The sequence below is a fragment of the Mustela putorius genome, unplaced genomic scaffold (genome assembly GCF_011764305.1).
Source record: "Mustela putorius furo isolate JIRA1106 unplaced genomic scaffold, ASM1176430v1.1 tig00000407_pilon_pilon_pilon, whole genome shotgun sequence".
Classification (NCBI taxonomy): domain Eukaryota; kingdom Metazoa; phylum Chordata; class Mammalia; order Carnivora; family Mustelidae; genus Mustela; species Mustela putorius.
Genome location: NW_025421373.1, coordinates 25,997,805 through 26,022,833, shown reverse-complemented (window position 1 = coordinate 26,022,833; position 25,029 = coordinate 25,997,805). Strand labels below are relative to the sequence as shown.

Here is a 25,029-nt window from a genome sequence, read left to right as displayed (position 1 = left end):
CCCTTGTGAGGCTGAGGAATAAAAATGTGGGAATCTGAAGACCTGGAACTGGGAATTTGACCCTGGGAAACCAAAGTGACCTTGGATGGTTCACCTCCCTAAGTCCCCCAGTTGCCAAAATTCCACCCCTGTCTTCATGTTAAGACCAGAGCATGCAGGGCTTTAAAGAAGCCTCAGCTGGTTAAAACAAAATTTGTGTTCAGCCCCAAATAGGCTGCATGGGATTTTTTTTCCACAAATGAGTCAGATCAAACTTTCGTGACCTCACATCTTCAAGATCGTATAAAAGGTCAAGTGGTCAGCATGTGAGATTCAAGAGTGTTAGGGCCAAGTCTGCCACTCTGTAGATGACCAGTAATTCTCACCCAAGTCTACCCTCCAGTGAAGGAAGAGTCTAGCTGTATGCCATCTGCTCTGGTACAAGAAAACACATTCTCTTACGGTGACCCACCACCATGTGTCCTTAGATCAGTGTGGCCTAAGGCCAGTGAGGTAAGTGTCTACCTGTCACCAATAGGAACCTGGCCCTATAACCCCATAATGTTTACTTCCCCCTTCAAATAGCTTAAAAGGAAGACTTACAGGGTTTTATTTTTTTCTGACAGCTCCTATGCCCTCAGAAGGTATAAGAATAGCTGGGGGTGGGTGTGTGTATTTGAGAGAAGGGGTGGGGGAGCAGAAAGAGAGAAAGATGGAGAGGGAGACTGACTGCTCTGAGGATGACCCTCTCATCACCTTCGGGTGTGAAGTCTCAGTGGGGAGGCCATGACAGGCCCAGAGCACTGAACAAATTATACAGCAAGCTCTTCACTCTCTCAGATGAAATCCTCACTCTGGAAAAGTCTAGGCTGGCTTTGCCTTTCAGAGAGAAAACAAAGCGCAGATCCTCCTAGGAAGAATGAGAGGGAGGGAGCCTTCCCAGTCCGTCAGCAACTTCTCTTTCTCACCTTCCCATCTCTTGTCCATCTCTGGCTTTCCCATTCATTCAGGTTCCGAGTACTGGTTTATGTAACTCATTTGGGAAAACAGACTGAGACACATGTGCAGATGACCGTTTTTCCCAAACAGAAAGAGGGGTGTCATTAATGATCCAAATGGGCATCTGTGCTTTGGCCCCAGTCTCACGTATCACATCGGTTATCAGTATGGCATATTAGTATAAATTGTGTAATATTTCTATGACTCAGTTTCCTCACTTGTTTAATGGGACCAACTAAGAGTTAATTATGTCTTAAGGTTGTTTTAAGGATTAAGTGAGATATTTTATGATCGATGCTGGCCCCGTGGTGAGTATTCAACAAAGACCAGCTGTTATTTTTATTGTTAGTAATAGATTCGATAAGAACTACCACCATTTGTCAAGTGTTTCATGTTTATGAAACACTTCCATGCCTATTCATCTTCATATACAGGAATCCTGAGTTATGCCATTTAGAGCTGATCTTCCCTTATGTGGGAGAAACCAGATCTCTGGAAGGTAAACTGATTTGTTCCAGACTTAAGACTTTCCAGGGTCAAAGGCAGGCCTAAAATCCAGGGCTTCTGTTACATTCCAGTATCTTCACTGATGATGCCAAGTGGCCTCTCAGACAGGGGACAGTGCTGTCTTTCTAGGCTCTGAAATGTGCCCGGCAGTATGGTCTCCATGCCTCCCCGCTGTTTCCGCTGGGCATTTCCCCCGCCGTGCCCTGGTCATGCCTAATTACTCGGCCATGAGCAGGTCATTGAGCCTCCCTGTTTCTTGGTTTTCTCTTCAAAGAACGGAAGTGCTTCACATATTCCCTGGACATGAATGTTCCATGTAAAGTGTACATTATTTGAATGATGAGGATGACGAGGACGGTTGCTGCTATGACTATGAGGTAGAGGGCGCGTAAGACAAGTAAGATGACTTTAACATTGAAGCCTTCAGTCTGCTAAGATGTTATCTCAGAGCAGGGACTCTCTCAGCACAAATGGAGGTCTTGTCACTGTCATTTTTACAAGCCTTTCTCAGTTTCCAAAAGAAATCATTAGCAAAATTCTAGGCTCCATACCTGTGGGACTCTTGCATTGTCATGTGTTTTCACAGGAAGATGTTTATTTGACATTCAGAGAAACCCAGTAAGGAGCAAGAGCAGCAGTTACTTTGCCCATTTTACAGATAGGAGTATTGAGACTCTGAGCTTATGGCACTTGGGTTCAGGATTTACAGTAAGTCGTGAGAGGTATGGGGCAGCTGGAGGCTCTTACCATCTAGTTGGGGAGAAGCCAAGACTTACAAATGCTGAAATAAATTAAAGCATGAAAAAGGAGATATCCCAGAATCACCCTTCCATGATGGCAGAGCAAGGAGAGGTCAACTGAATGGCTCAACCCAAAACCATTTATGTGGACGGTCTGAATTCATAGTCAGAAGCAGCAGCTTCTCAGAAACGTCCACTTCGGGCCAGTCAGGAAACTGCTGTCCTATCCGTCACGGCTGAGTTTCTTGGCCCTCAGCCCCCCATCACCCATCCGAGGGAGACTGGGGTCAGACTGAGTTTCCCCTTAGTTCTTGCTTCCTGGAACTCCCATCGCCATCCTGGCGCCTGCCAGCTCCCTCTGTGAAAAACAGAAAATTAGCTGTGCTTTCCTGCAAGTGCCGTTGAGGGTCAGCTCAGAGTCTGCTGCCAATGAGATGCTAAAGGACAGCCTTTCTTTCCTGCCTGGTGCCTGAAGAATGCTGGGTGGTGTCTCCAGTGTTTGAGGTATCAACACTGCAGATTTCTTCACCCCCTATTCCTGGGGGAGGCAGCAGAGATGTTCTGGACCCAGGGCTTCTGTAACCTCTTTGTGGCTGCCTTTCAGGTGGATCCCGTCCTCTTGGCCCCTCCTCCTGAGTGCCCACTGGGTGTGGGACTAGGTCCCAGTGGACCACATTCTGTTTATTCTGGCCAGGGCAAGTCAGGATCCCTCTGAGCTCCCACTTACCCATCTGTACAATGGGAAGAAGAACTTGGCCTTAATTATCTCATTCAGTTGCCCCCATGTTCAAAGAAGTTTTTACATTCTTCTTTCTTTTCTTTTTCTTTTCCTTTTTTGTTTTGTCTCATTTTGTTTTATTTTGAGCCTTGTGACAAGCCAATGAGACAGGCAGTGTTAAAAGAATTACGTACATTTAGGAGATGAGGAAATCAGTGCCAGAAAAGTTGAGCAGTTAGTCCAAGAACTTCAAGCTAGAGCTTGGTGGAGTCACGGTGAGAACCCAGCTCTTCTCTTCCTAACTCCCTAACAGCCAGGTACGATGTCCTGACTCTGGTCTCTTGCTGGATATGATTTATATCTCTACCCACACCCTCCAAAGCCCAATGCACTCTTTGTTTGAATTTATCCTTCCTTTAAGGCTTTCATGACCATCCATCTCAGTTGGCTTGGGCTAGTTTCAGTCTACATCTCTTGTTCAGGAATAACTGGTAATAGCTTTCTCTCTTTTACTTGTAAGTGTCCCGGTTTGGATAATAAATTATATGGTCTCCGTACTTAAAGTCCCAGTCCCATTCTTATAGGAAGCCGTGTTGATGTCCACATTCCTCAGTCATGGCATTCTGTTGTGACCATCCAAAGGACTGAGAGCGTGGCTGTGTTATTTAGCCCTTAATCCACACTTTTATAGCTAGCATTTCTTGAGTTTGTCTTCCGTTGAAAAATGGGTCTTGAGTCCTGAAAGGCAGGAACTGTGTCTTATACCCCCAATGCCCACACCACCCCAGATCTTAGCTGGCAGAATGCTGGGGATGCCTTCACTTTGATATGCTTGATCACTGGCTGACAGGTTGCAAACACAAAGACTAAGAAGTATGATTATTATTTAGGGAAACTATTCTTCACCTGAAGTCTTGGGATGGGCTTCTAGGAGTGTACATCGTCCTCTGTCTCCTTGTCATACAAAAATGGATGAATCTACATGTGTGCATTTTTCTGGGAAAAAGAGTCTAGAGCTTTTAAAAGTCATATCCTCGATGGGCCTACGACATCCAAATGCTAACAGCCTGACTCGGGGAGCTGGTTCTTTTCTGCCAGCCAGAAGCTGACTTATGGGCACCCAAATGTCCACTCCTTCCTGGAGCACTGGGGCTTTCCAGGACGTGGGCTCATTAGTATTCTGAACGGCTCCCCAGCTGTCAGGCATGGGGCAGGCAGGCAGCTGGTTACCTTCACTCTGCTGCTGGGGAAATTACAGCAGGATGAGCTTATGGGGGTGCACAGATACTATTCAAGGGCATGTGCTATTGCTAGCTGGACCACTGTGTCTCCCCTGCTGGCCCAGACCTCCGAGACTTCAGAGTAGTTACATACACACAGTGAGTAGCAAGTCGATGGGGGTTGGAGTTCCAATTTTAATGTTTTACCACTAACCAGCTATGTAATTTTGGGAAATTTAAAAAATACCTCTGAAGCTCATTTGTTCCATTTATAAAGCACAATTAATAAAACTAGCTACCTCAGAGTATCGATTCAATGAGACCAAACATGTAAAGTATGTTGAGAACCTCATGTACCTAGGAACCCCTCAACACACCAGAGCTGGCTGTACCATTCTTTTTAGAATGATGGGCTTATCCTTCAGCCCTAAGTCACATGCAGCCTAGTTCTCACACAAGTTGAACACTACAGGCCTCTTTCCAATGTGAGGCCTGAAGGCCGGTGGTTAGGGCAGCAGAGACCTGAGCCCTCAACCATGGGTTCCACAGGCAGTCAGTGGGATTTACCTTGCCTGCTGTGGGCATGCAGTTGCTCCCCAGTGGCGTGAGTTTTTCAAGAGTTGGGTCTAGAAGATGAAAGGTCTGGACAGTGGCTGTGATTGTGTGGAAGGCCCTAGAGCTCCATATGTCCAAGCAAAGGCTCAGGGGTCCACAGGACAGGCCTGAGGCAGGAGGAGGATGGATGTCTCCTCCAGTCTCTGCTGCTAAGCTGTTGTGTGACCCTGGTTGAGTTACTGCCCACTCGGGGTCAGCTACCTCAACTATAAAGTAAGAGAAAATGGAAGTCAGTATTCTCTAAGGTCTCATTCATCAACAGATTCTTGTGATTGTAGATTTGTGTGTGTGTGTGATTGTAGATTCTTAACAAAGATTTAAAAAGGAATCTGTTTGAATAGCTGATCTTAGGATCAGAATGTTGGGGTTTTGTGTTTATGGCTAGTTCTCTACCCCCGCCAGGTCACCCCGCAATAGAGGCTGAAGAGAGTTTCTTGGGGGTAGGTCTTGCCTTCTCTTATCTCCAGTAGTTGGCCCCAGACGAGAACACACAACAGCCTCTCAGGGAACAGCTGACTGGCTGCCAGGGAGGCAGACACATGTCTTGACTTAAAGACAGTATGAAAGAGGTCATATTCTTTTGACTAAGGCACTTGCCTCCTGCCAAGCCCCACTGAAGACAGAAGTGGAGGACTGAGTATCCTTGACAATCAGAAAGATGTGGTTTAGACCCTAAGAGAGAAAAAGAGGCTTAGAACGCTTGGAGCCAGTTGAAACTTGGGAGTGATCTCTCCATCTTCCTCATTGCCATGGGAAAGGAAAGGGAAGTGTGTAGGAAATCTGAATGAGTATTTCAAGGTCGCTCAGAAAGCCAGGGGCCCAGCTGGGCTTGGAGCCCAGCTCTCCTGCCTCCCAGCTCAGAGCCCTTCTTGCCACCCACATTGCCTCCTAGGCTTTGTCACTGTTATGGTGGTGTCCGAATAAACTCCTGACAGGGACGTAATTAAGATGGGAGAGGCAAAAGGAGCTGGAAGGGTGGTGAAGCCGAGGGCAAGTCCCTGGGACCTTCTGAAACCAGTCTCACATTGCAAACAGAATCTGTCTCGACTGTGAAGTCAGGAAGAGCATTTTAAATAAGCCAGAAGGCGGATGCTGCATCTTTGGCCATCACCCGGAAGCTGCCCGATGTCTGCTGTCAGACCCCTTAGCGTGTTCCTCCTATAGTCACATGGCTGCTGCTTTGCTTCTTTCCAAAGGACAGAACTACATGTTCTCCTCCATGTAAAGGCATTTCATCCAGGCAGAGGAACAGCTGGTGATGTTCCTTTCTCATCTCTTTCTCCAGGTTGTGAAATATCCTAGCTGCGCACGTGTGGTTGGAAAACAAATGGGGGTGGTTGTGCATTTTGCTCTACATTTCTCCCTCATTCAGAAATGTTCCTCTTCTCCCGTGGGAGCCCCAATTCACCTTCTGTTGAATGTAGTCTTAAAAGTAAAACTGGTCTTATCCAGGCAAGTCCATTAGATGGGGCGGAGGGTGGGTCATGAGTGGCCTCTGCATGTAAATATTTCGCCGCTGCTGGCTTGCCACTGTGCCTAATACTCTGACATTCTTTTGAGCTGGCACTACCCTCTTTGCCCAGGCCCCTCTGGAAATACAGCCTTCCTATTGGGAGGCATCAGAGGCACCATACGGTGTTATCTATTCATCTGTAGTTCAAGAATCACAGCCTGGACTCGAGGTGTTTCTAGAGACTTCAAGAGACTTCCGGAAGCTCTGAGAGTGATAAAGCTGAGGACAAGCTCCCCAAAACTTCCAAACCAGGAATGTTAAATACATGCCTATGTGTGCCACTTTCTCATCCAGCTTGCACAGCAGATGTCTCATTAATTTAATATTTATACTCTTCCCTGTTGAATCTAGATTCAGCCTAAGGATCCTTTGCATAGCCAGTTGATTGGAATGGGCATGGCCATTTTCTTCCTCTGTTGTTTAACTGTTCTTCAGTGCAAGCAAAATTGATGAATGCAGTGCTGAGAAGCAAGACAATAGGATCACAAGTACTGAGAAACTTTGTCAGAGTCCCGTCATGAAATGTGCTCATGGAGCAAAGGTAATGAAGACAGCCAGAATACCATGGCATGAGTGAGGGATCTCCAGGAGACTGCTAAAATGGTTGGATTTCAACCCTATGTATTTCAAGTCCCCTTTCCAACTGCAGAAGCCCTGGCTTTCCTTTTCAGCATAAGTCCTAAGCAGAAAATACAGCTTTTACACTATTGGGAATTCCATACTATTTTTTAAAAAACTTTTATTTATTTTAGACAGAGAGAGAGAGTCTCCTGAAGCAGACTCCCCTAAGTGGGCAGCCGATGCTGGGCTTGATCCTATGACCCTGAGATCATGACCTGAGCCCAAATCAAGAGTCAGCTGCTCAGCCAACTGAGCCACCTAGGTGCCCCAGGAACTCCATATTATCTTTTAAAAAATTTCTACCTGAGCTTCCATGTATGCCAGGAGCTGCCAAAACAATGCCGTGGTCGTCCAAACTTCAGGCATGCTCTCTATCTTTTCTCTTAAACAGCTCCACCCCACCTGAAACAGATGCTGAAATCCCCTACAAGGCTCCCAGGAGAAGGGGCAGCCTCTGCCCGCCTCACCTGCTGCAGAGCTCTCTGGATGTCGATCCCCTGGCCCCACGGCACAGCTGGGTTAGCCAGGCAGTCCCCAGCATTCCCTCGGCGGGATATATCGATTCTCTGCCTCCGCAGGTTCTGAAAAGCCTCAGCCATCACCTTCACCCCGTCATAGGTGAGCGCAGAGGTGTACTGGTGGGAGGAACAGAGACAGTTAGGTGTCAGGGAAAGCTGACAGGAAGGCAGGTGGGAGCTCTGTCTGGGAGAATGTTTCCTGGTGCTGAGAACGCCAGCAGGGTTGGGCATGGGGGGTGGAGGGAGCTGGGAAGGGTGGGGGGGAAGTGAGGGGGTGGGCACCCGGAAGTGTCTGTGCCTCACATGGGGGCTGCTGCTCCTCCTCATTAACCCCTCTTGCCAGTTGTGAGCTCCATGTTGCCAGTTGTGACTTTCCAAGGGAAACCAGAATTCTAGATTTTTGTGTGCCATCTTGCAATTTTAAAATGTTGGTTCAACTGGAAAAAGAATGCATGCAGTAAATGCAGCACATCTATAGTTCTGATACAGTCCATGGAAAACCAGTTGGTTTTCTCTGTGTTACAGTCACCAGTTGGGAACCAAGAGGAACTATTTATTCCACTATCTCTTGTGGCAGTAAAAGAAGAAAAAATAATCCAAGAAAGGTAAGCTCTTTATTATTTCGCACGTGCCTCACAAGTGGCAGGTTTATATTCTGCACGCTTTCCCCTTGTGCTTATTCATGATAACTCTCAATTTCTCCCCTTTTGCCTAAAAGGGAGATAACAAAGCAGGATAACCATCCAGGACACTATTTTCTGGCTTTGGAACTCATGTCTGTCTTCTTCATTAATTTGTCCCCAGTCCTAGCTTGTTCTCTGGCACATTTTAAGTTCATAACAGAGAGCTGTAGAACGAATATATGAATATTTTTTCAGTTTTTGAGTATGAGTCTTTCACATTTTAAGAGAAAAATATAGGTATTACATTTAATAATTTTTATAATTTCCAATCTTTTGGAAGTTGGGCAGGGTATTCACATGTTAACTGGCGTTGGTTTGTTCATGCTTTAAAGTACATTTGTGATTTTGTTTGTTTAAGCTCATATTGAAATAAATCTTCATTTTTTAAGCTTTTATTTAAATTCCAGTTAACATACAGGGTAATATTATTTTCAGGTGTAGAATTTAGTGATTCAGCACTTCCATACAACACCCAGTGCTCATCACAACCAGTGCATTCCTTAGTCCCCATCACCTATTTTGCTCATCACCCCCATCCCCCTCCACGTCCCCTCTGGTAACCCCCAGTTTGTTCTCTATAGTTAAGAGTCTATTTCATGGTTTGCCTCTTTTCCTCTATACTCATTTGTGTCTTAAATTCCACATATGAGTGAAATCATAGGGGATATAAATCTTCATTTTTGAATTGCTGAATCAGTTTGAGCAAGAGTGGGGTGAGAAGCAGTGGTTTGCTATTTGCAAAAAGAAATTGACCAAGTGGCAAGAGAAGGTTGCCAAGGATTCCCTGTTTGCACCAGATAAACAAATTTGGCCTCGGTATCCTCTACACAGTGTTCCACACAGCCTCTGCCAAGCTACTGGGTCTGACATAGGAAAGAAAAACTACCTGCTATCCTTATTCTAAACCACTATCGAATAGCAAACAAAATATATTTTGGCTGTAGGATTTAGGGCTTCATGGCTGGGGAGTGAGGGGGAGATGGCCTACATAACTGGGAGTTAACGCTCTGAGGCAGAGATGAGCTGGATATTGCTTAGATTTCTCTGATTTTTAGCTGGGTATGTGGCTGACCAGATAAAGGGCTAGTTCCCTGCACAACTCAAGAAGGCTCCATCCACAAAGAAATGAATACAAACAGCATCCCCCCAATCCAGACCTGTGCAATATGAAGGCCGTGCCAGAACAGAGACATCATTTGCCAGCTTCCCCTAGAGCTAGCTGGGGCTAGGTTTCTAAGATGTGGTCAAAAGCATGTGAGGAGGAGATTTATGTGACTTCTGAAAGAGGCTCTTAAAAAAAGCCATTGTGCTTTTTATTTTCCTTTTCACTTTCCTGCTGGATGGAATACTGAGTTAATGGTTGGAGCCTCAGCAGCCATTTTGGGCTATAAGGCAGAAGCCATATCCTGAGGATAGCAGAAGAGGAAATAGAGAAAGGTTCAGTGTTTGACAGGTCTGAAGCCAGTATGCAAGACCTGGATTGATGACTTCTGAATTTTGCTTATAAAAGAGAGAAACAAAATATTTATCTTGTTTAAATCATTGTCATTCTGGATTGTCCAACCCTTACAGCATACTCTTAATTTTTATGTATATATTTTCCTTAGCTTGCTCCTTTTAGAAAGCTATCCTTTCCTAAAGTCTAAGATTACCCAGAAATCTGGGGCAGGGGAAGGGACCAGATTGGTCCTTTGCTGTTTGCTGCCTATCCCCTCACCTTAGGTCTCTTCCAGTCCACCCGGGTGTGGTCTCGAGCATCGCTGTTCTTCCACTGCTGCATGATCTTGGCTGGGATGGTATCTGTGTAGTTCACCAACTGGAAACCTGTCACATTTGCTCCACTCTCCTTGAATTTGTTTAAGTCAATATCCATGAAACCCTGTGCAGGGAGGAGGGGAAAGAAGTCAGACCATGCTGCCTGGATAAATCAGTTGAATCATGCTAGAGGATCACAGGATTTCCATGATGTTCCATAAGGTGAAACTGGCTGAATGGAGAGATGTGTGTACCTCCCTTCCTTCTGAAGGTTATCACTTAACTTGTACACAGTTAGCACAGTGGTTAACTGCATTTGCTGAGAAACCAGCCGTGCCTAGGTTGAAGTGCTGGCTCTGCCATTTACAGCCCTTAAACTACCTTGGACTAAGTTGCCTGATGGTTTCTTGTCTGAATAATGAAGGTTAGGAAGTTGGGGAGAAAGAGCGATGTGATGGCATGTCAAGTGTGTGGTACAGACTGAATGGGGTTACTATGGTACCACAAATATGGAATAGAACAGACACATAAGGAGGGAACTCTGTACTGTACCACCCATATCCCCACCCTTTTGAGAGAAGAAGAGTCTGAAGTCCATCAGGAGGAAGTTCCTATAGGCTCCCAGAGGTCACCAGCAAGTCTGTGGAAGGGGTAGGATTCTGGTCTGGATTCTGACCATCCCTCCCTCCATGTTCTTTCCACAGACTAGCTCTTCCCTCCCCAGTGAGGCCTGATCAGTTCCAACATCCACAAAGGATCCTTTACCAGGAATAAATCTTTCCTTCCCATTTGGTGAGATGCAATCAAATTCAGGAGGCCTTTGACTTAAAAGGGAAACCTGGCATTTGTATAATGTATTCCACAGTGCACAGAACTTTCATATCTGTGGCCTGTTTCACTTGATGACTTTATAAGGTAGAAATTCTGTGTCTATTTTCCATACAAAGAAACAGAGACAAAGTGGAAGAATTGATCACCAAGTCATCCAGTGAGTCAATGGCAGAGCAAGGGCCAGAACTAAGGTCTTCTGGAGGTCTTTACTCCTCATTCAACAACCATTTTTGAGAACCTCTGGTGCACTATTCTAACAGTGAATAAAAAGAGTTCTTGTGAAGCTTACACTCTAGACAATAAACAAGTAAATATGTAGCATAGTATATACAGTGAAGTCCTATGATACCATCCAAGTCTCTTAATTTCTCATTGAGTTAGTTCCTCGTTTAAAAGATCTAGTCATAAACAACTCCAAGATACTCCCCCCACCCCCCACCAGGTGCCTCTATAGTTCTGATTGTTTATTATTTGTATTTTATAGATAACCCAAGCTCAGTTCTCCTCAGAGCCTTCGTCCTAGGTATTCTCTCTGCCTCGAAGTGTGCTTTCTTTGGCTGGCTTCTTTCTGTCTTTAGGATCTCAGCCAATATGCAGTTTCTTCAGAAAAGTCTTTTCCTGGCCCCTTACCTAAAGATCCAATTCCTACCCTGTGGTAGATGTGATCAGTAAGTACCTGCTCATTTCCACTCCCCTTCATACACTGATATTTTACTTTTTATGAAAAAGGATTTTATTTATTTGAGAGAGAGAGAGCATAAATGGGAGGGAGGTGCAGAGGGAGAGGAAGAAGCAGACTTCCTACTGAGCAGGGAACCTGATGCACGGCTTGATCCCAGGACCCTGAGATCGTGATCTGAGCTGAAGACAAATGCTTAACCGACTGAGCCACCCAGACACACTGATATTTCACTTTCTACACTAACTGCAAATCCCTATTATTTCAACCCTGTGGGAATTAATACACTCAGGGCAGCACTCAACCAATGATAGATGAAAAGATAATAGGTAAATACTCCAGAATCCTGTCCCTGGAGGCTGGGCGTGAGGGGACACAGCAGAGACAACCCTGAAGCTGGTTCCATACTGATGTCCAGAGTTCCTTTAAGGGATCGGGCTCCCACAGGGGTACGTATCATGATTGTGCACTTTACTGGATGCCATCCTGTTCCTTCCCAACTTCCTGGATTCCCTAATTGGCACCCAAAGAAACCACTTGTACTTGAATCCTTGTCTTAAGTTGTGCTTTTAGAAAAAAACAGTTAAGTCATCCCACCACCCAATCCAGCCAGTTCCTTCTCAGAGCCCTGTTTGAGTTTCTCCAGGGTGTTTATCCCTGTGTGAGACAATCTCTTTTACTCATTTGGTCCCTTGTCTTCCTCCTCCCATTGGAGTATTGGCTCTATGAGGACAGGGACATTTTCTGTTTTATTCATTGATGTGTCCTGGCATCTAGAGCAATGCCTGGTACAGATCAGATGCTCAATAGATGTTTGCTGTGTGAATGAATAAAAACAAGAGACTTTCTTAAGCAAGAATGCTAATTAGGCAGGGGAAATATGATAAGCGGGCAGTAAATGCCAGTGGATGATATTAATTGATTAGAAAGAGAAGCTCAGGTTAACTCTTCCCATAGCCACAGTTTATAGATTTTCACAGGGGTCTACTGATTTGCACAGTGGTCTAGCAAGTTGTTGGTACAGATGGAATCAGAATATATACTTGAAGACATTATAACACCTAAGAGAAATCCCACGACTGGTTAAAAGCTAATGCACAGTTGAGAAATTTCTCATCATTTTTAGAGAACTTTAAAAAGAACATCTTGTCCCTAAACTAACTATTGAGAGAATCAAATGGGAATTCTCTCCTACAGTCATCTTCTGTCACTTGAAAATGTATAACCAGCTCTTGGGCATTTTGTACTAACTGCCCCCATCTTGAACATAATGGGGGCCACAGTAAATGGCAGAGTTTATTCGAATGTAAATGTCACTCACTTCCATCACCAGAATGTCTGACTATAAGGTTAATGGAGCCAAACCTTGGTTACGTGTACTCAAACTGATGGGATCCTCTAACAGAACTTCCTGTGCTCCCCTGGGTACGAATGAACAGACGATGATAAACTCCTATCTGTGATGTCAGGTAAAATAAACAGCATTAGGGAATAACTTGTGGACAGTGCATAGTCATCTCATAGTTGGCATTTTCCCTCCCAGATCTCATGCTGGAACGGTAATCTTTTTCTTTTTTAAAGATTTTATTTATTTATTTGACAGACGGAGATCACAAGTAGGCAGAGAGGTAGGCGGAGAGAGACGAGGAAGCGGGCTCCCTGCTGAGCAAGAGAACCTGGTGCGGGGCTTGATCCAGGGACCCTGGGATCATGACCTGAGCCAAAGGCAGAGGCTTAACCCACTGAGCCACCCAGGTGCCCCTGGAATGGTAATCTTGAATCTCTCCAATGTTCTTAATCACTAAGAAATGAGTCTTTTATAGGGACTAGGCTTGATTTTTCCACAATCCAAGACAACGGGAGTTTGCCAGTAAAAGTGCTCTTAACTAAGAACGGGAAATAAATGTGTTAACTATTTGCACACCAGTTAACTGCAAAGTTCAACTCACTCAATTCCATTCCCTGGAGCTTGCTCATTAAACAAGGTTTAAATCATTTTCCAATTTTCTTTGCCATTTTATTAAAAAGACCAACAACCTTGGATAACATTTGATATTTAGAACACTTTTTATCTGCTTTATCTGTAATATTAATTATATAATATGTGTAAGGCTGTATCATTGCTAATTGTATTTTATTAAGGTTTTAAACTATGAAGTTTAATCATCACCACTCTATTTGAATCATTTTGCCTATTTTATAACATGCCCCCAAATACTGAGCCCATTGCTCTGTATACTGTACTACTGAGCTAAAATGAAATCAATGCACAAGATGCTTCAAGTTCTTCAATATGAGAATTCAGGTCTCCTAAACCTGGGCTCCTTCTAACTGTCCCAGCAGAACTGTACCAGCTGCTGCTCTTCATAGAGTGACTCTATCTCTCATCTAAAATAGGGCTTTGGGGAACCTGGGTGGCTCAGTTGGTTAAGCATCTGCTGTTGGCTCAGGTCATGATTTCAGGGTCCTGGGATTGAGCCCTGAGTTGGGCTCCCTGCTCAGTGGGGAGTCTGCTTGCCCCTCTCCCTCTGCCCCTCCTCTCTGCTCATGTTCTCTCTAGCTCTCTCAAATAAATAATTAATTTAAAAAATCTTTAATTTATGTATTTCACATACACACACACACGCACACACACACAAATCACAAGTAGGTAGAGAGGCAGGCATAAAAGATTTAAAAAAATTTTTTAAAAATAAAAATATACTTTGTGACAAGTGAGCTCTTAGAGATATTATATCACTATGCTCCTGTGTCCTGTTTTGTCACCTCTGTGGCACTTCACACTGTCCCACATGTGTCTGAGGAATGTGTGACATGAGACGAATTCTCTGCTCACGATCTCATTCAAGCACTGATGACCTGAATGGTGTACTGCAGGCTCTGTGATGGAGATCGTTAACCTGAGGGACACATCAGAATATCTTAGAGAGCTTTTGCAAAAGAGTCATCCCTAAGGATGTATTTTTCTAAAGCTCTAATGCTGGCAAATCAAAAATTAAGGTTCAATGTATTAATTTATAAAGGTACTCATGAGGATAATTCCAAATGATAGGACAGGTAACAAACACTGAGAACTGGATGTGCAGAGAAGTATGAGATGACTGATCATCTTTCTAATGGTGAGTCACAGCTGGGATTAAAATTGATCAAGCAAGAAAAAGAGAACTATGCATATTATGTAGGAATGTGGAGGAAACCACCAGAATCACCAAACCCAGCAAAGATTTAAGATATTTATTTTTAAGAAGTGTAAGATTGAAGAGGACCAGCACTTGCATTTTATTTTATACCCTTCTGTAATATTTTTTTTTAGTATGTGAATAAAGTTTCTTCTTATACTATTAAAAAATTAAAATATCTCCTCAGATAATTACACCTTGATGGTTAAGAATCACCTGTCAGTCCCTGGAAAGGTGGGGAGGGAGTGGCAGTGGCAGAACAGGGAAGGTAAGTTGTTCCATGTATTGGAACTTTGCTACAGTATGTTAAGGGAGCCCGATTCCCTTGTTAGCTCCTGATCTGGAAATTAAGAACATGGTCGCTGTTCAATGCTCCACTGAAACAGAGCTTCAAAAGCATTTCTCATAAGAATAACAAAAACAGCAATAATGGCCCAAGTTCTACTTCATAGACATTATGTAACTTCATCTCAACAACCTTCTGAAAATGATGAGTTTACTGTCACTTAAAAATGAAAAATGAACTAGTCAACAGTCACCCCTAGATTTATTTTAAACATTTCCAAAGTTCTTATCCTGAGCCAGGCATTCTGTTAAATGCTTTATATAGATCATCTTATTTTATCCCCCAAACAGCCCTGAAAGGTGAACACGCAGAGTAGGCACCAGATGCTTATTTGCATAAATGAGTTGAGTGAGTATCCATCCCAATTTTATGTTGAAGAGCTGTGGTTCAGAGACTTTTGGAAACTCCCCCGAGATCACACAGCAAGTAAGAATTCAAACCATGGTCCAACCATAAAAATTTGTCTTCTGTGTCAGTATGTTGCATTGCCCTGCCGGTGGAGGAGCACAGGAGCTTAGCTTTAGGATGGTGTTGCCAGATTGCCCAGAGAGGGACAAAGAACTTCTGACGGTGTGGCTGCCACAGCTAACAGCACTGAATAAATGACTCACCTTGCTGAAGAGGGGCCTTTCAGGACAGCTTTCTGTCTTAAAGGAATATTTGTAGTTGAGCACCCTAGGTTTCTTTCCTTGACACCAATCTCTGAAGGTTGGCTAGATGCTTCCCAAGCCTCTAATTTCTCTAAAGTCCATTAGTGCCCACCTTACCCCACCTCTATCCTAGAGGGTCAGCAAATATTTTCTGTAAAGGGCCAGATTGTGAATATTTTTGGCCTTGTAGGCCATATGGTTTCTGCTGTAATTATTCAACTCTGCCATTATAGCATGAAAGCAGCCATAGACAATAGTAAATGAATGAGCGTGGCTGAGTCCCAACGAAATTTATTTATGGACGCTGAAATTTGAATTTCATGATTTTCACAAGTCATGAAATATCATTCTTCTCATTTTTTCCAATAATTTAAAAATGTAAAAAACCATTCTTAGCTCATGAGCCAAACAAAATGAGGTGACGGTTGGAACTGACCCACAGACCACAGTTTACTGATGCCTGATGCAAAGATGTTGGAGATCAGACCAAACCCCTCATTGTACAGATGGGAAGGTGAGTGTAGGGAGGACACTAGAGGCCTAAGACCCCATGGCTGGTGAGGGGATTAGCTGGGGGTGGGATCTGACTCCCTTACATGTCATTGTAGGAGCTGTGCAATGCTGACCAGCCATTGAAATAGAATGGGAATAAAAGTACTCAATTAAGCAGTTAACACAGTCATTCCTTCTAACGTCAATTATAATTTTCAGAGGCTTAGAATTAAAAGCCATTTCAAATAATTACGATATCCTAAAGAGATGTTTAACACTATAACTACATTGGATATGCTTTCATGTCGCTGTGAAGATTTACAAAATGCTTTCAGGATCATGAAGAGGCTCTGGGCTATCATTATGACTATTAATTACCACGTGTGGCTGGAAACAAAAGAACTGATTATGCGTGCTGCCTGGTTACTTAACCTCTCCTAAGCTCAGTTCTCTGGTCTTCAAAATGCAGATATAATAACCCCTGCAGCATAGAAGTGGTGTAAGATATAAAAGAATACATTTAAGCTCCTAGAACTGTCTGGCACATAGTAAGTGCTTAGTGAATGTTCGCTATTGTCACCATCATCCTCGTCATGGCCTCAAAAGAAGTTAGGTGTTGTTGGAACTGCTTCAAAACCAGGCAGCGGGCCAGGCAAGATACCCGAGAGAACACAAGGCAGGTGTACAGGAATGCTTCTGCTGGAGGATGAAAAGATTTATCTTCAAAGCCAGATTTCCTTTTTCTCGGGGATTCTTTCATGGGAGTCACATACAAGCTGTTCAGCCCTCATTTTCTCGCTTGCATGGACACCACACCCGTCAGAAGGAAGAGGGAGCATCCAGCATTGTTAAAGGAAAGGGACCAGGAAGGTTTATTAAACAAGCCCTGGGACCCTGGAAAGAGTGCGGCCTCCATCTCATCCCTTTGGAATCTAGAAGAGGTAATGTTAGAATAAATCAAAGAACCTGTACTTTATATTCAGAAGGGTGCAAGTTGAACATGCCAGGTTTCCCCCACTTGTCAGATTCTTAGATGACAGCTCCAGAGAGAAGATCGTTACAGGGAAGTGCAATTCGGAAAGTCTTGTTACATTAGAAATGATGGAAAAAGTGGGGCTAATCAACCTGAAAAATACTGGAAACCGAGAGGGTAAGCGGAGGATGTGTTCAGATCCCGGAAGGGCTGTCTTGGGGAAGAGGGGGAAGATTTATTTGCTGAGGCTCCAGAAGGCAAGCTGGTATCTGTGAATGAGCAGAAGTCACAGCAGGCAAATTTTTGGCCAAAATGTAATGACAATTGCCACAGTGCCTAAGTGGTACCAAAGCCTGTACTTTCAGTAGGCGCAGTGCTAAGGGCTTTATTTGTATTATCTCATTTGACCTTCGTAACAGTCCTGGGAAGCAGGTACTTACTATTATCATTCCTATTCTGCAAATGAGAAAACTGAGGCTTAACTGAATGGAGTAGCTTCTGCCCGATATCGTATCTGCCAGATATCACACAGCTAATGATGGGCAGAGACCACAGTCATAACAAGTAACAAGACTCTTGGCTTATTTTCCAAGCACTGTGTATCCCACCTCCTGGCCGCTAGTCCTGTCAGTCTGACTCCTCCATCTCCTGTCCTGCAATGAAGCACCTGGAAGGACCCAAATCTCAACTGTAGGAAGGAATTAACAGGTCTCCAGGAGACCATGATGTTTGCCTTGGTGCCATCTTTAATGTGACCTGATGCATGGAATGCAAACCACAGGTCTTTGTCTCTACCTCTCTGAGGCCTATCTTGTCTCTCTCTCAGAGATTGTGGTTGTCCTTCCCACCTGCTGTAAGAGACTGTGGGCTCCCAGGAGGCAGGGACTCAGGCACCAGCATTTCCACAACATAGCACCTAGAGCACGGGAATGGCTCAGTTAACGCTGGGGAATAAGGAAAGAGAGAGAAAGTATCTTTGCTCACGCTTTTCGTGATTCTCATATATGTTTCCATCCTGTCACCTCCCAGCTTTTATCCTCAGCACTAAAGAGGGCTTTTCATTGACTTTTCCCATCTAGTATATTCTGAATGAGTTCATAAATAAGAATTGTCAAAAAAACAGTTTTAGGGACGGCCATAGTTCTGTCCTGTCTTTGAACCATAGGAGCTATTTGCCCTTAGGCAGTGGTCTCAGTCTTTCTCAGCACTAGTTTATTGATCTGCAAAAGAAGGGCACTGGCTAAACCAATGATTATTCCAACTATGTTCCCAGGTCGCAAGCGTTTTAGAGGTTACCATGTTGGGATAGGGGGAAGGCACAAGAATGGGGTCTTAGATCCCTACCTTCCCTCTACCAAAGCAGCTCTGTTTTCTGTTTTACATGCTGGAGTTCTCCCCAAGATTCCATTTGAAAATAGACCTTTTAACTAAAAAGTTTGGAAACTTCTGAGCCAGTTGATTTCTCTCTTAAGGGCTCTTGGAGCTTTGATCTACAATTCTGTGATGATATAGGTGTGTGTGCATGAATATAGATATATGTGAAGTCAGGGAATATTCCTGAGCTGAGAACTCACTTGTGTCCTCACATCACCGTATCTCTGCATAAGGGTCTTCACATTTTCCCATTTTAGTCACTTTAACCAATCAAACTTTAAATGTGTTGTCACCGTACATAATCCCTGACAACATGTGGGCTTATCTGATTCCTGCAAAGTCAATAAAATATTGTAGCTGTCTTTAGAGCAGCTAAAACACTATCTGTATTGAAAAGCAAACACTAGTGTTAACTTAGTTAACACCAACTTAGTTAACACTAAGTTTCAAATGCAAAAGTGCATTTGAAACCAGGGAGGCAGGTACCTGTACGCTTGGATAATCCGCCAACACACAAACACACCTACTGCCCACACAGGTGTCCTTTGTTGACAAACCATTGTCACAGCCAGTCAGGGCCTCACAGACCAACTTCTCTCAGTCTGGGGGTTTAGGATAAAATGCTGACACTTGGTGGCAGAAGATCGAGGGCCCCAGACTGGGCTGTTGATGCATGGGCAAAGAAGCACATTGTCTGGCCTGGTATTGGTTAGTCCCTCAAAGTTTCCCTTTCTGTTAACTGTGTTGTAACTGGCTGCAGTCAGCGGTGACACCTGGCCAGGGCCAAAGAGCCAAAGGTCAATTCAAAATTCAGCCTTGTATATGTGGGGCCTGGAGTTGTTGTTTTTTTTTTTTTTTTAAATTTCTTTTCAGCATAACAGAATTCATTGTTTTTGCACCACCCCCAGTGCTCCATGCAATCCGTGCCCTCTCCAATACCCACCACCTGGCTCTCCCAACCTCCCACCTCCTGCCCCCTCAAAACCCTCAGATTGTTTTTCAGAGTCCATAGTCTCTCATGGTTCACCTCCCCCTCCAATTTCCCTCAACTCCCATTTCCTCTCCATCTCCCTATGTCCTCCATGTTATTTGTTATTCTCCACAAATAAGTGTAAACCATATGATAATTGACCCTCTTTGCTTGACTTATTTCACTCAGCATAATCTCTTCCAGTCTCATCCATGTTGATACCAAAGTTGGGTATTCATCCTTTCTGATAGAGGCATAATACTCCACAGTGTATATGGACCACATCTTCCTTATCCATTCGTCCGTTGAAGGGCATCTTGGTTCTTTCCACAGTTTGGCGACCATGGCCATTGCTGCTATAAACATTGGGGTACAGATGGGGCCTGGAGTTCTTGACTGACCTGAAACCACCCACATCTTCCTTTTACATTGATCCAAACCTTCCTGTTCAGAGATGATCAAGCAAAGGCTACAGAAAACCCACTTTTTGATGAAATGCCAGCTTAAGGCTTTATAGGGTCCCAATACAGTGGGTATCTATTGAATGCTTGATGAAAAATGAATGAAAGTCCAAACACAGGATAAATTTGAAATCTACTGGGAATGGGGAAAGGAATATTCTAGTGTACTCATTCATCTGTGAGTACTTCATATTGCGAGGCACATATTACACGAAGGGATGAAACAGAATCACAGGTGTGCTCCCTGCTTTCAAGTTACTTAGGGTTAGTGAGAAAGGCCAGTCATACCCAAGTACTAGTAGAGCAGCTAATGAAAACACCTGGCATTGGAGCTCAGGGAAGGCCCCCCCAGTGGAAGCAGTGAAGCCTGAGTGAGGATGTCTGGTCAGGTGAAAAGTATGGGGAATAACCCTCTGAGCAGAAAACGCGCTTGCTCTGATGTTCAGATTCAGAGGACAAAGGACAGTGACCCAGAGGAAGCACATGTTACACATCAGCCTGGATTCAAATCTCAGCTCTTCTACCTCTTAGCTGTGTGGCCACAGGCAAGCTTTAAACCTTTCTGGGCCTCAGTATCCTTCACAGCAAAATAAGGATTATTTATCTCCATCCTCTGACTGCGGCAAGGACTAACTATAGTAACATATGTTGGGTTCTTAAAATGATGCCTGGCACATAGCAAATACTCACCTAGAGCCCCGCAGCACATGGGGCTCCATGGTCCTTCCTCCCCTTATATTATCTGCTTTTCTGTTTTAAAAACAGGGACATGTAAGAAGTGAAGATGGAACACTTCTATTTGCACAGTACCCCGACCTCCCGCCTCAGTTGGTACTGAGGGTTCTGTCCTTTCTGTTTCTGAGCCGGCGGTAGCGAGGGGTTCCATGCTCTGAAGAGCATTTGCAGACACTGTCTTGCACATCTGGAATATCTGTTAGCTCAGCTTGGGAAGGACTATTCCAGATCAGCCAAGGTGTGCACGGTTTGCAAGAGCCTACCCTACAAACACTGAGTGCTCGAGATGAATGCAGCAGCGTCTCCCTTATGATGAAGAGCCAGTGTGGCTTAGGAATTTTGTGTTGATATTCCTCGGCTTTCAGAGAGAGGCAGGAAAACTAGAACCGTAAATTACAGATCTGCACAAGTCTTCGACAATTTATTCCTTTTAAAAACATTGTACCGAATCTCCAACAAATTGAGACTCTCAAAAAAATATATATATATATGTCTTTTTTTGCAAATGGTAATGAGTCAGTGGCAGAGTTGGGATGAGACCCCAGGTTTCTGCTGCACTTATTGTTCTAAAACTTGACATAAAATAGCTCATTTTATCTTTACCTTGTGAAGTGCGTATTCATGTCCCCACCTACAGATAAGGAAACTGAGGTACAGAGAGGCGAAGTGACTTGCTCAGAATCACAGCTAGTAAGTGGGTGACTGAAAATTCAATCCAGGCAGTTTCAGAAGGAAAGGAGTTTGTCAGTTTTGCCAGTGGCCCAGTGGAGAACAAACCTAATCTTCAGAATTAGATCTGAGTTCAAATTCTAGCTTTAACTCCCTGACCTTGGAAAAGCTCCTTCAACAACTTGAACCTCTTTCTCTCAACTCACAAAGTGGGCATATAATCTCACCTTTCTTGGAGGGGCACAGAAACTCTCAGAGGTCTCTAGATTATTCTAGACCGTGGGGTACGAGTGTGAAGAGAAACACACTAGGCCTTGCCCAATGGAATGCTGGGACCACCGAGCAAGGGAGGATCTTCTGGGATCTGGGATTTGGCTTTCGACCCACCTACTTCCTCTTTGCTTCCAGAGGCATCTGCAGTGTCAGCCCTGGTGATCATAAAGTAACCCATGTGTTCTCAGAGTTATAAGAGAATGACCGGAGGGCAGCTGAGGGAGGAAAGGGTGAATGGAAGGGACAAAGGGAAGCTGCAGGGGGTCACATCAGTGAAGAGAGACTCTGATGGGATTGGGGAGGCAGGAAGGAGCACCTCTGAGCCTCTTCCTTGGTCTCCATGTTTCTGCTCGATTCTTTCTCTTACACACACACAGACGCACACTGTGGAAACTGAGAGGCAGCAGTGGGGGGAATGAAGCATAAAGAACAAACAGTTGCTCCAAATCCCAGGCCCAGCTCTGCTGTTTAACTTCTCAGTGACCTCAAGCAGGTCGCGTCCCCTCTCTGGGCCTATGCGCCCATTTATAAAATGAGGCACTGGGTGAGAGGAGCTCCTAGGGACTCTTCAGCACTAGCTCTCTTGGCCTTTTCAAACCAGGGCAAAGGCATGCTCTCCACAGGACCACTGGCATGTGGATCCACTGTCTCCTTCCCAGACACCCTGCAGCCTCCAGAGGCCTCTCTAGCCGCTGACTGCCTTACTCCGTCAGCTCAGTTGCCGTTTAGGGAGGCTTGCATTCCTATCCCACACTGTGTGATTTTTTTCTCCAGCATTTTTTTTTTTTTAAATGGGTTCTAAGCCCAGTGTGGAGCCCAGCGTGGGGCTTGACCTCACGACACCAAGATCGAGACCTGAGCTGAGCTGAGTCGGACACTTAACCAACTGAGCCACACAGGCTCTCTCATTCTTTAGAACTTTAGTTCCGTGTTCCAGTCCAGCTGGAAGACAAGGCCTCGTTGCTCCCAGGACAGAAGTCAAGCTGTGTGATTCTTCTCATGTGAGAAGCTGCTCTAGGCTGGAGGACATGCTCGGTCCGCCCTAGAGGCACACGCTGTGAGAAGGTACTGAGGGCACAGAGGGGCGTCCACTGGAGTAGCAGCACGGAGGAGACAAGCAGCATAGGTATTTACAAGCACATGAAGGTTGCTTTGTGGAAGGGCAGCAGGCATGTTCCGCAAGCTTCTGAGAGAGCAGGTGGTACCACAAATGCAGAGATGGTAGCATGGGGCAGCCTGGGCCCTCCTCGAGCAAGACTAGAAACTTCAGACTCCTTTGAGAAGAGAAAGGGCCGCTCAAGGCAGTGAGTTCCCCATCACTGGGTATAATTCAATCAGGAACCAAATGGATGGGCTTCCGCTGGGAGGTGCAGAAGAGATTCTTGTTCTTTATTGGAAGTGGATTAAAAGCCCCCTTAGGCCCATCTTTCTCTACTCATGTGCATATTCATAACTCCGTTCACATTCTTACTAACTCTGCTGCTCTCAGCATTTTGCAGTTAAGGATTTTGCCTGTAAGTGCATGTGATGTGTGGGTACACATATTATTTACTTCCTGAGGGGTTATTTCCCTCATTCATCCATTTAGTGATTTTTTATTTTATTTTTTAAAGATTTCATTTATTTGACAGAAAGAGATCACAAGTAGGCAGAGAAGCAGGCAGAGAGAGAGGAGGAAGCAGGCTCCCTGCTGAGCACACAGCCCAACTCGGGGCTTGATCCCAAGACCCTGAGATCATGACCTGAGCCGAAGGCAGAAGCTTTTTTAAAAAATTAATTAATTAATTAATTATTTTTTTCATGAACATATAATGTATTTTTATCCCCAGGGGTACAGATCTGTGAATTGCCAGGTTTGCACATTTCACAGCACTCATCATAGCACATTCCCTCCCCAATGTCCATATCCCCACCACCCTCTCCCATCCCCCCTCCCCCCAGCAACCCTCAGTCTGTTTTTTGAGATTGAGTCTTTTATGGTTTGTCTCCCTCCCAATCCCATCTTCTTTCATTTTTTCTTTTCCTACCCCCCAACCCCCCCACATTGCATCTCCACTTCCTCATATCAGGGAGATCATATGATAGTTGTCTTTCTCTGATTGACTTATTTCAAAGGCAGAAGTTTTAACCAACTGAGCCACCCAGGCGCCCCACATTTAGTGATTTTTTTTTTTTTAAAGATTTTATTTATTTATTTGTCAGAGAGAGAGTGAATGAGAGCGAGCACAGGCAGAGTGGAAGGAAGAGTCAGAGGGAGAAGCAGGCTCCCTGCGGAGCAAGGAGCCCAATGTGGGACTCGATCCCAGGATGCTGGGATCATGACCTGAGCCGAAGGCAGCCGCTTAACCAACTGAGCCACCCAGGCGTCCCTAGTGATTTTTTTTAAAGACCACCTGGTACATGTAATTCCCTCTACCACGCCCTAGGAATTCATCAGTGAATAAGACAGACCGGTTTCTTCCTCTAGGAGCTTAAAGACAAACAGGGAGGAAGACATTATATAACGGTGAGGCAGTTGTGGATGGGATTTAGTTTGGGAGAGGGTCTCAAAGATAGTAGCGTGTCCCCAGATGTTAAATGTCTTTTCTTTTTCCACTAATGATAATGATGATGATGGTATGATGATTATTATGGTGGCAATTACTAATATTTATTGAGTGCTTATTTGGGCCAAATATTTATTATACACCCTTTATAACATACTGTCTTGCTTAATACCAATAAGGAGGTAGATAATATCACATTATTCCCTCTTTTACAGATGAGGCAATAAAAGTTCAGAGTGAGTAGGTAACTTGACTAATGTCACACAGCTAATAGATATAAAGCCAGAATATAAACCCAGGTCTGTTTGACCTTCAACTACCCTTTCCAACCGCAGTACCACCTGCCTAACCAAAGGCTATGGAAATCAGGCATGCCAGGTGTGGCCCGGAGACAGTGGGCAAGGGTGACCACTGTGGAGACATTTCTCAGCAGAGGAGAGAAGGAGACTGAAGAACAACTTCTTCTCAGGACTGACAGGGCAGAGGGCAGCAGCACAGAGCTGGGGGATTGTGTTTACTACTCTCTGGGCCAAACCTTCCAACTCTTAACTCTTTACGGGAGTTATTATACAGCCGCATGGTGGAAATGGCTAACTGTTCTGATCCCCAAATACCCTAGTGAGACCTGGAGTGACCTGATCTCAATGTCTCTCCCTCAGCTTCCTTATCCCTTGAAATTATAATGGAATTCCATCAGTGTATAACTAAAAAGGTATCCAATAGGAGTTGAGAGCCTAAGTTTAAGTTCCAGGCTTACTGCAGGCGAGGTTTAAACTCAAGCCTTCCTGGGGTGCCTGGGTGGCTCAGTGGGTTAAAGCCTCTGCCTTCAGCTCGGGTCGTGAGCCTAGGGTCCTGGGATCGAGCCCCATGTCGGGCTCTCTGCTCCATGGGGAGCCTGCTTCCTCCTCTCTCTCTGCCTGCCTCTCTGCCTACTTGTGATTTCTCTCTCTGTCAAATAAATAAAATCTTTAAAAAAAAAAAAA

At 44.6% G+C, this 25,029-nt stretch overlaps 1 protein-coding gene across 2 annotated transcripts in view; it reads right to left on the bottom strand.

Annotated features, from left to right (window-relative positions):
• Positions 1 to 25,029, bottom strand: part of GRIA1 (glutamate ionotropic receptor AMPA type subunit 1) — a 306,263-nt gene that overhangs the window by 113,928 nt on the left and 167,306 nt on the right. For both annotated transcript variants that reach the window (XM_004737770.3, XM_004737769.3), the window contains exons 6-7: positions 9,831 to 9,992; positions 7,380 to 7,547 (exon numbers count right to left, since the gene is read on the bottom strand). In XM_004737770.3, the coding sequence (XP_004737827.1) occupies positions 7,380 to 7,547; positions 9,831 to 9,992 (330 nt within the window). The remainder of the gene's footprint in view (positions 1 to 7,379; positions 7,548 to 9,830; positions 9,993 to 25,029) is intronic.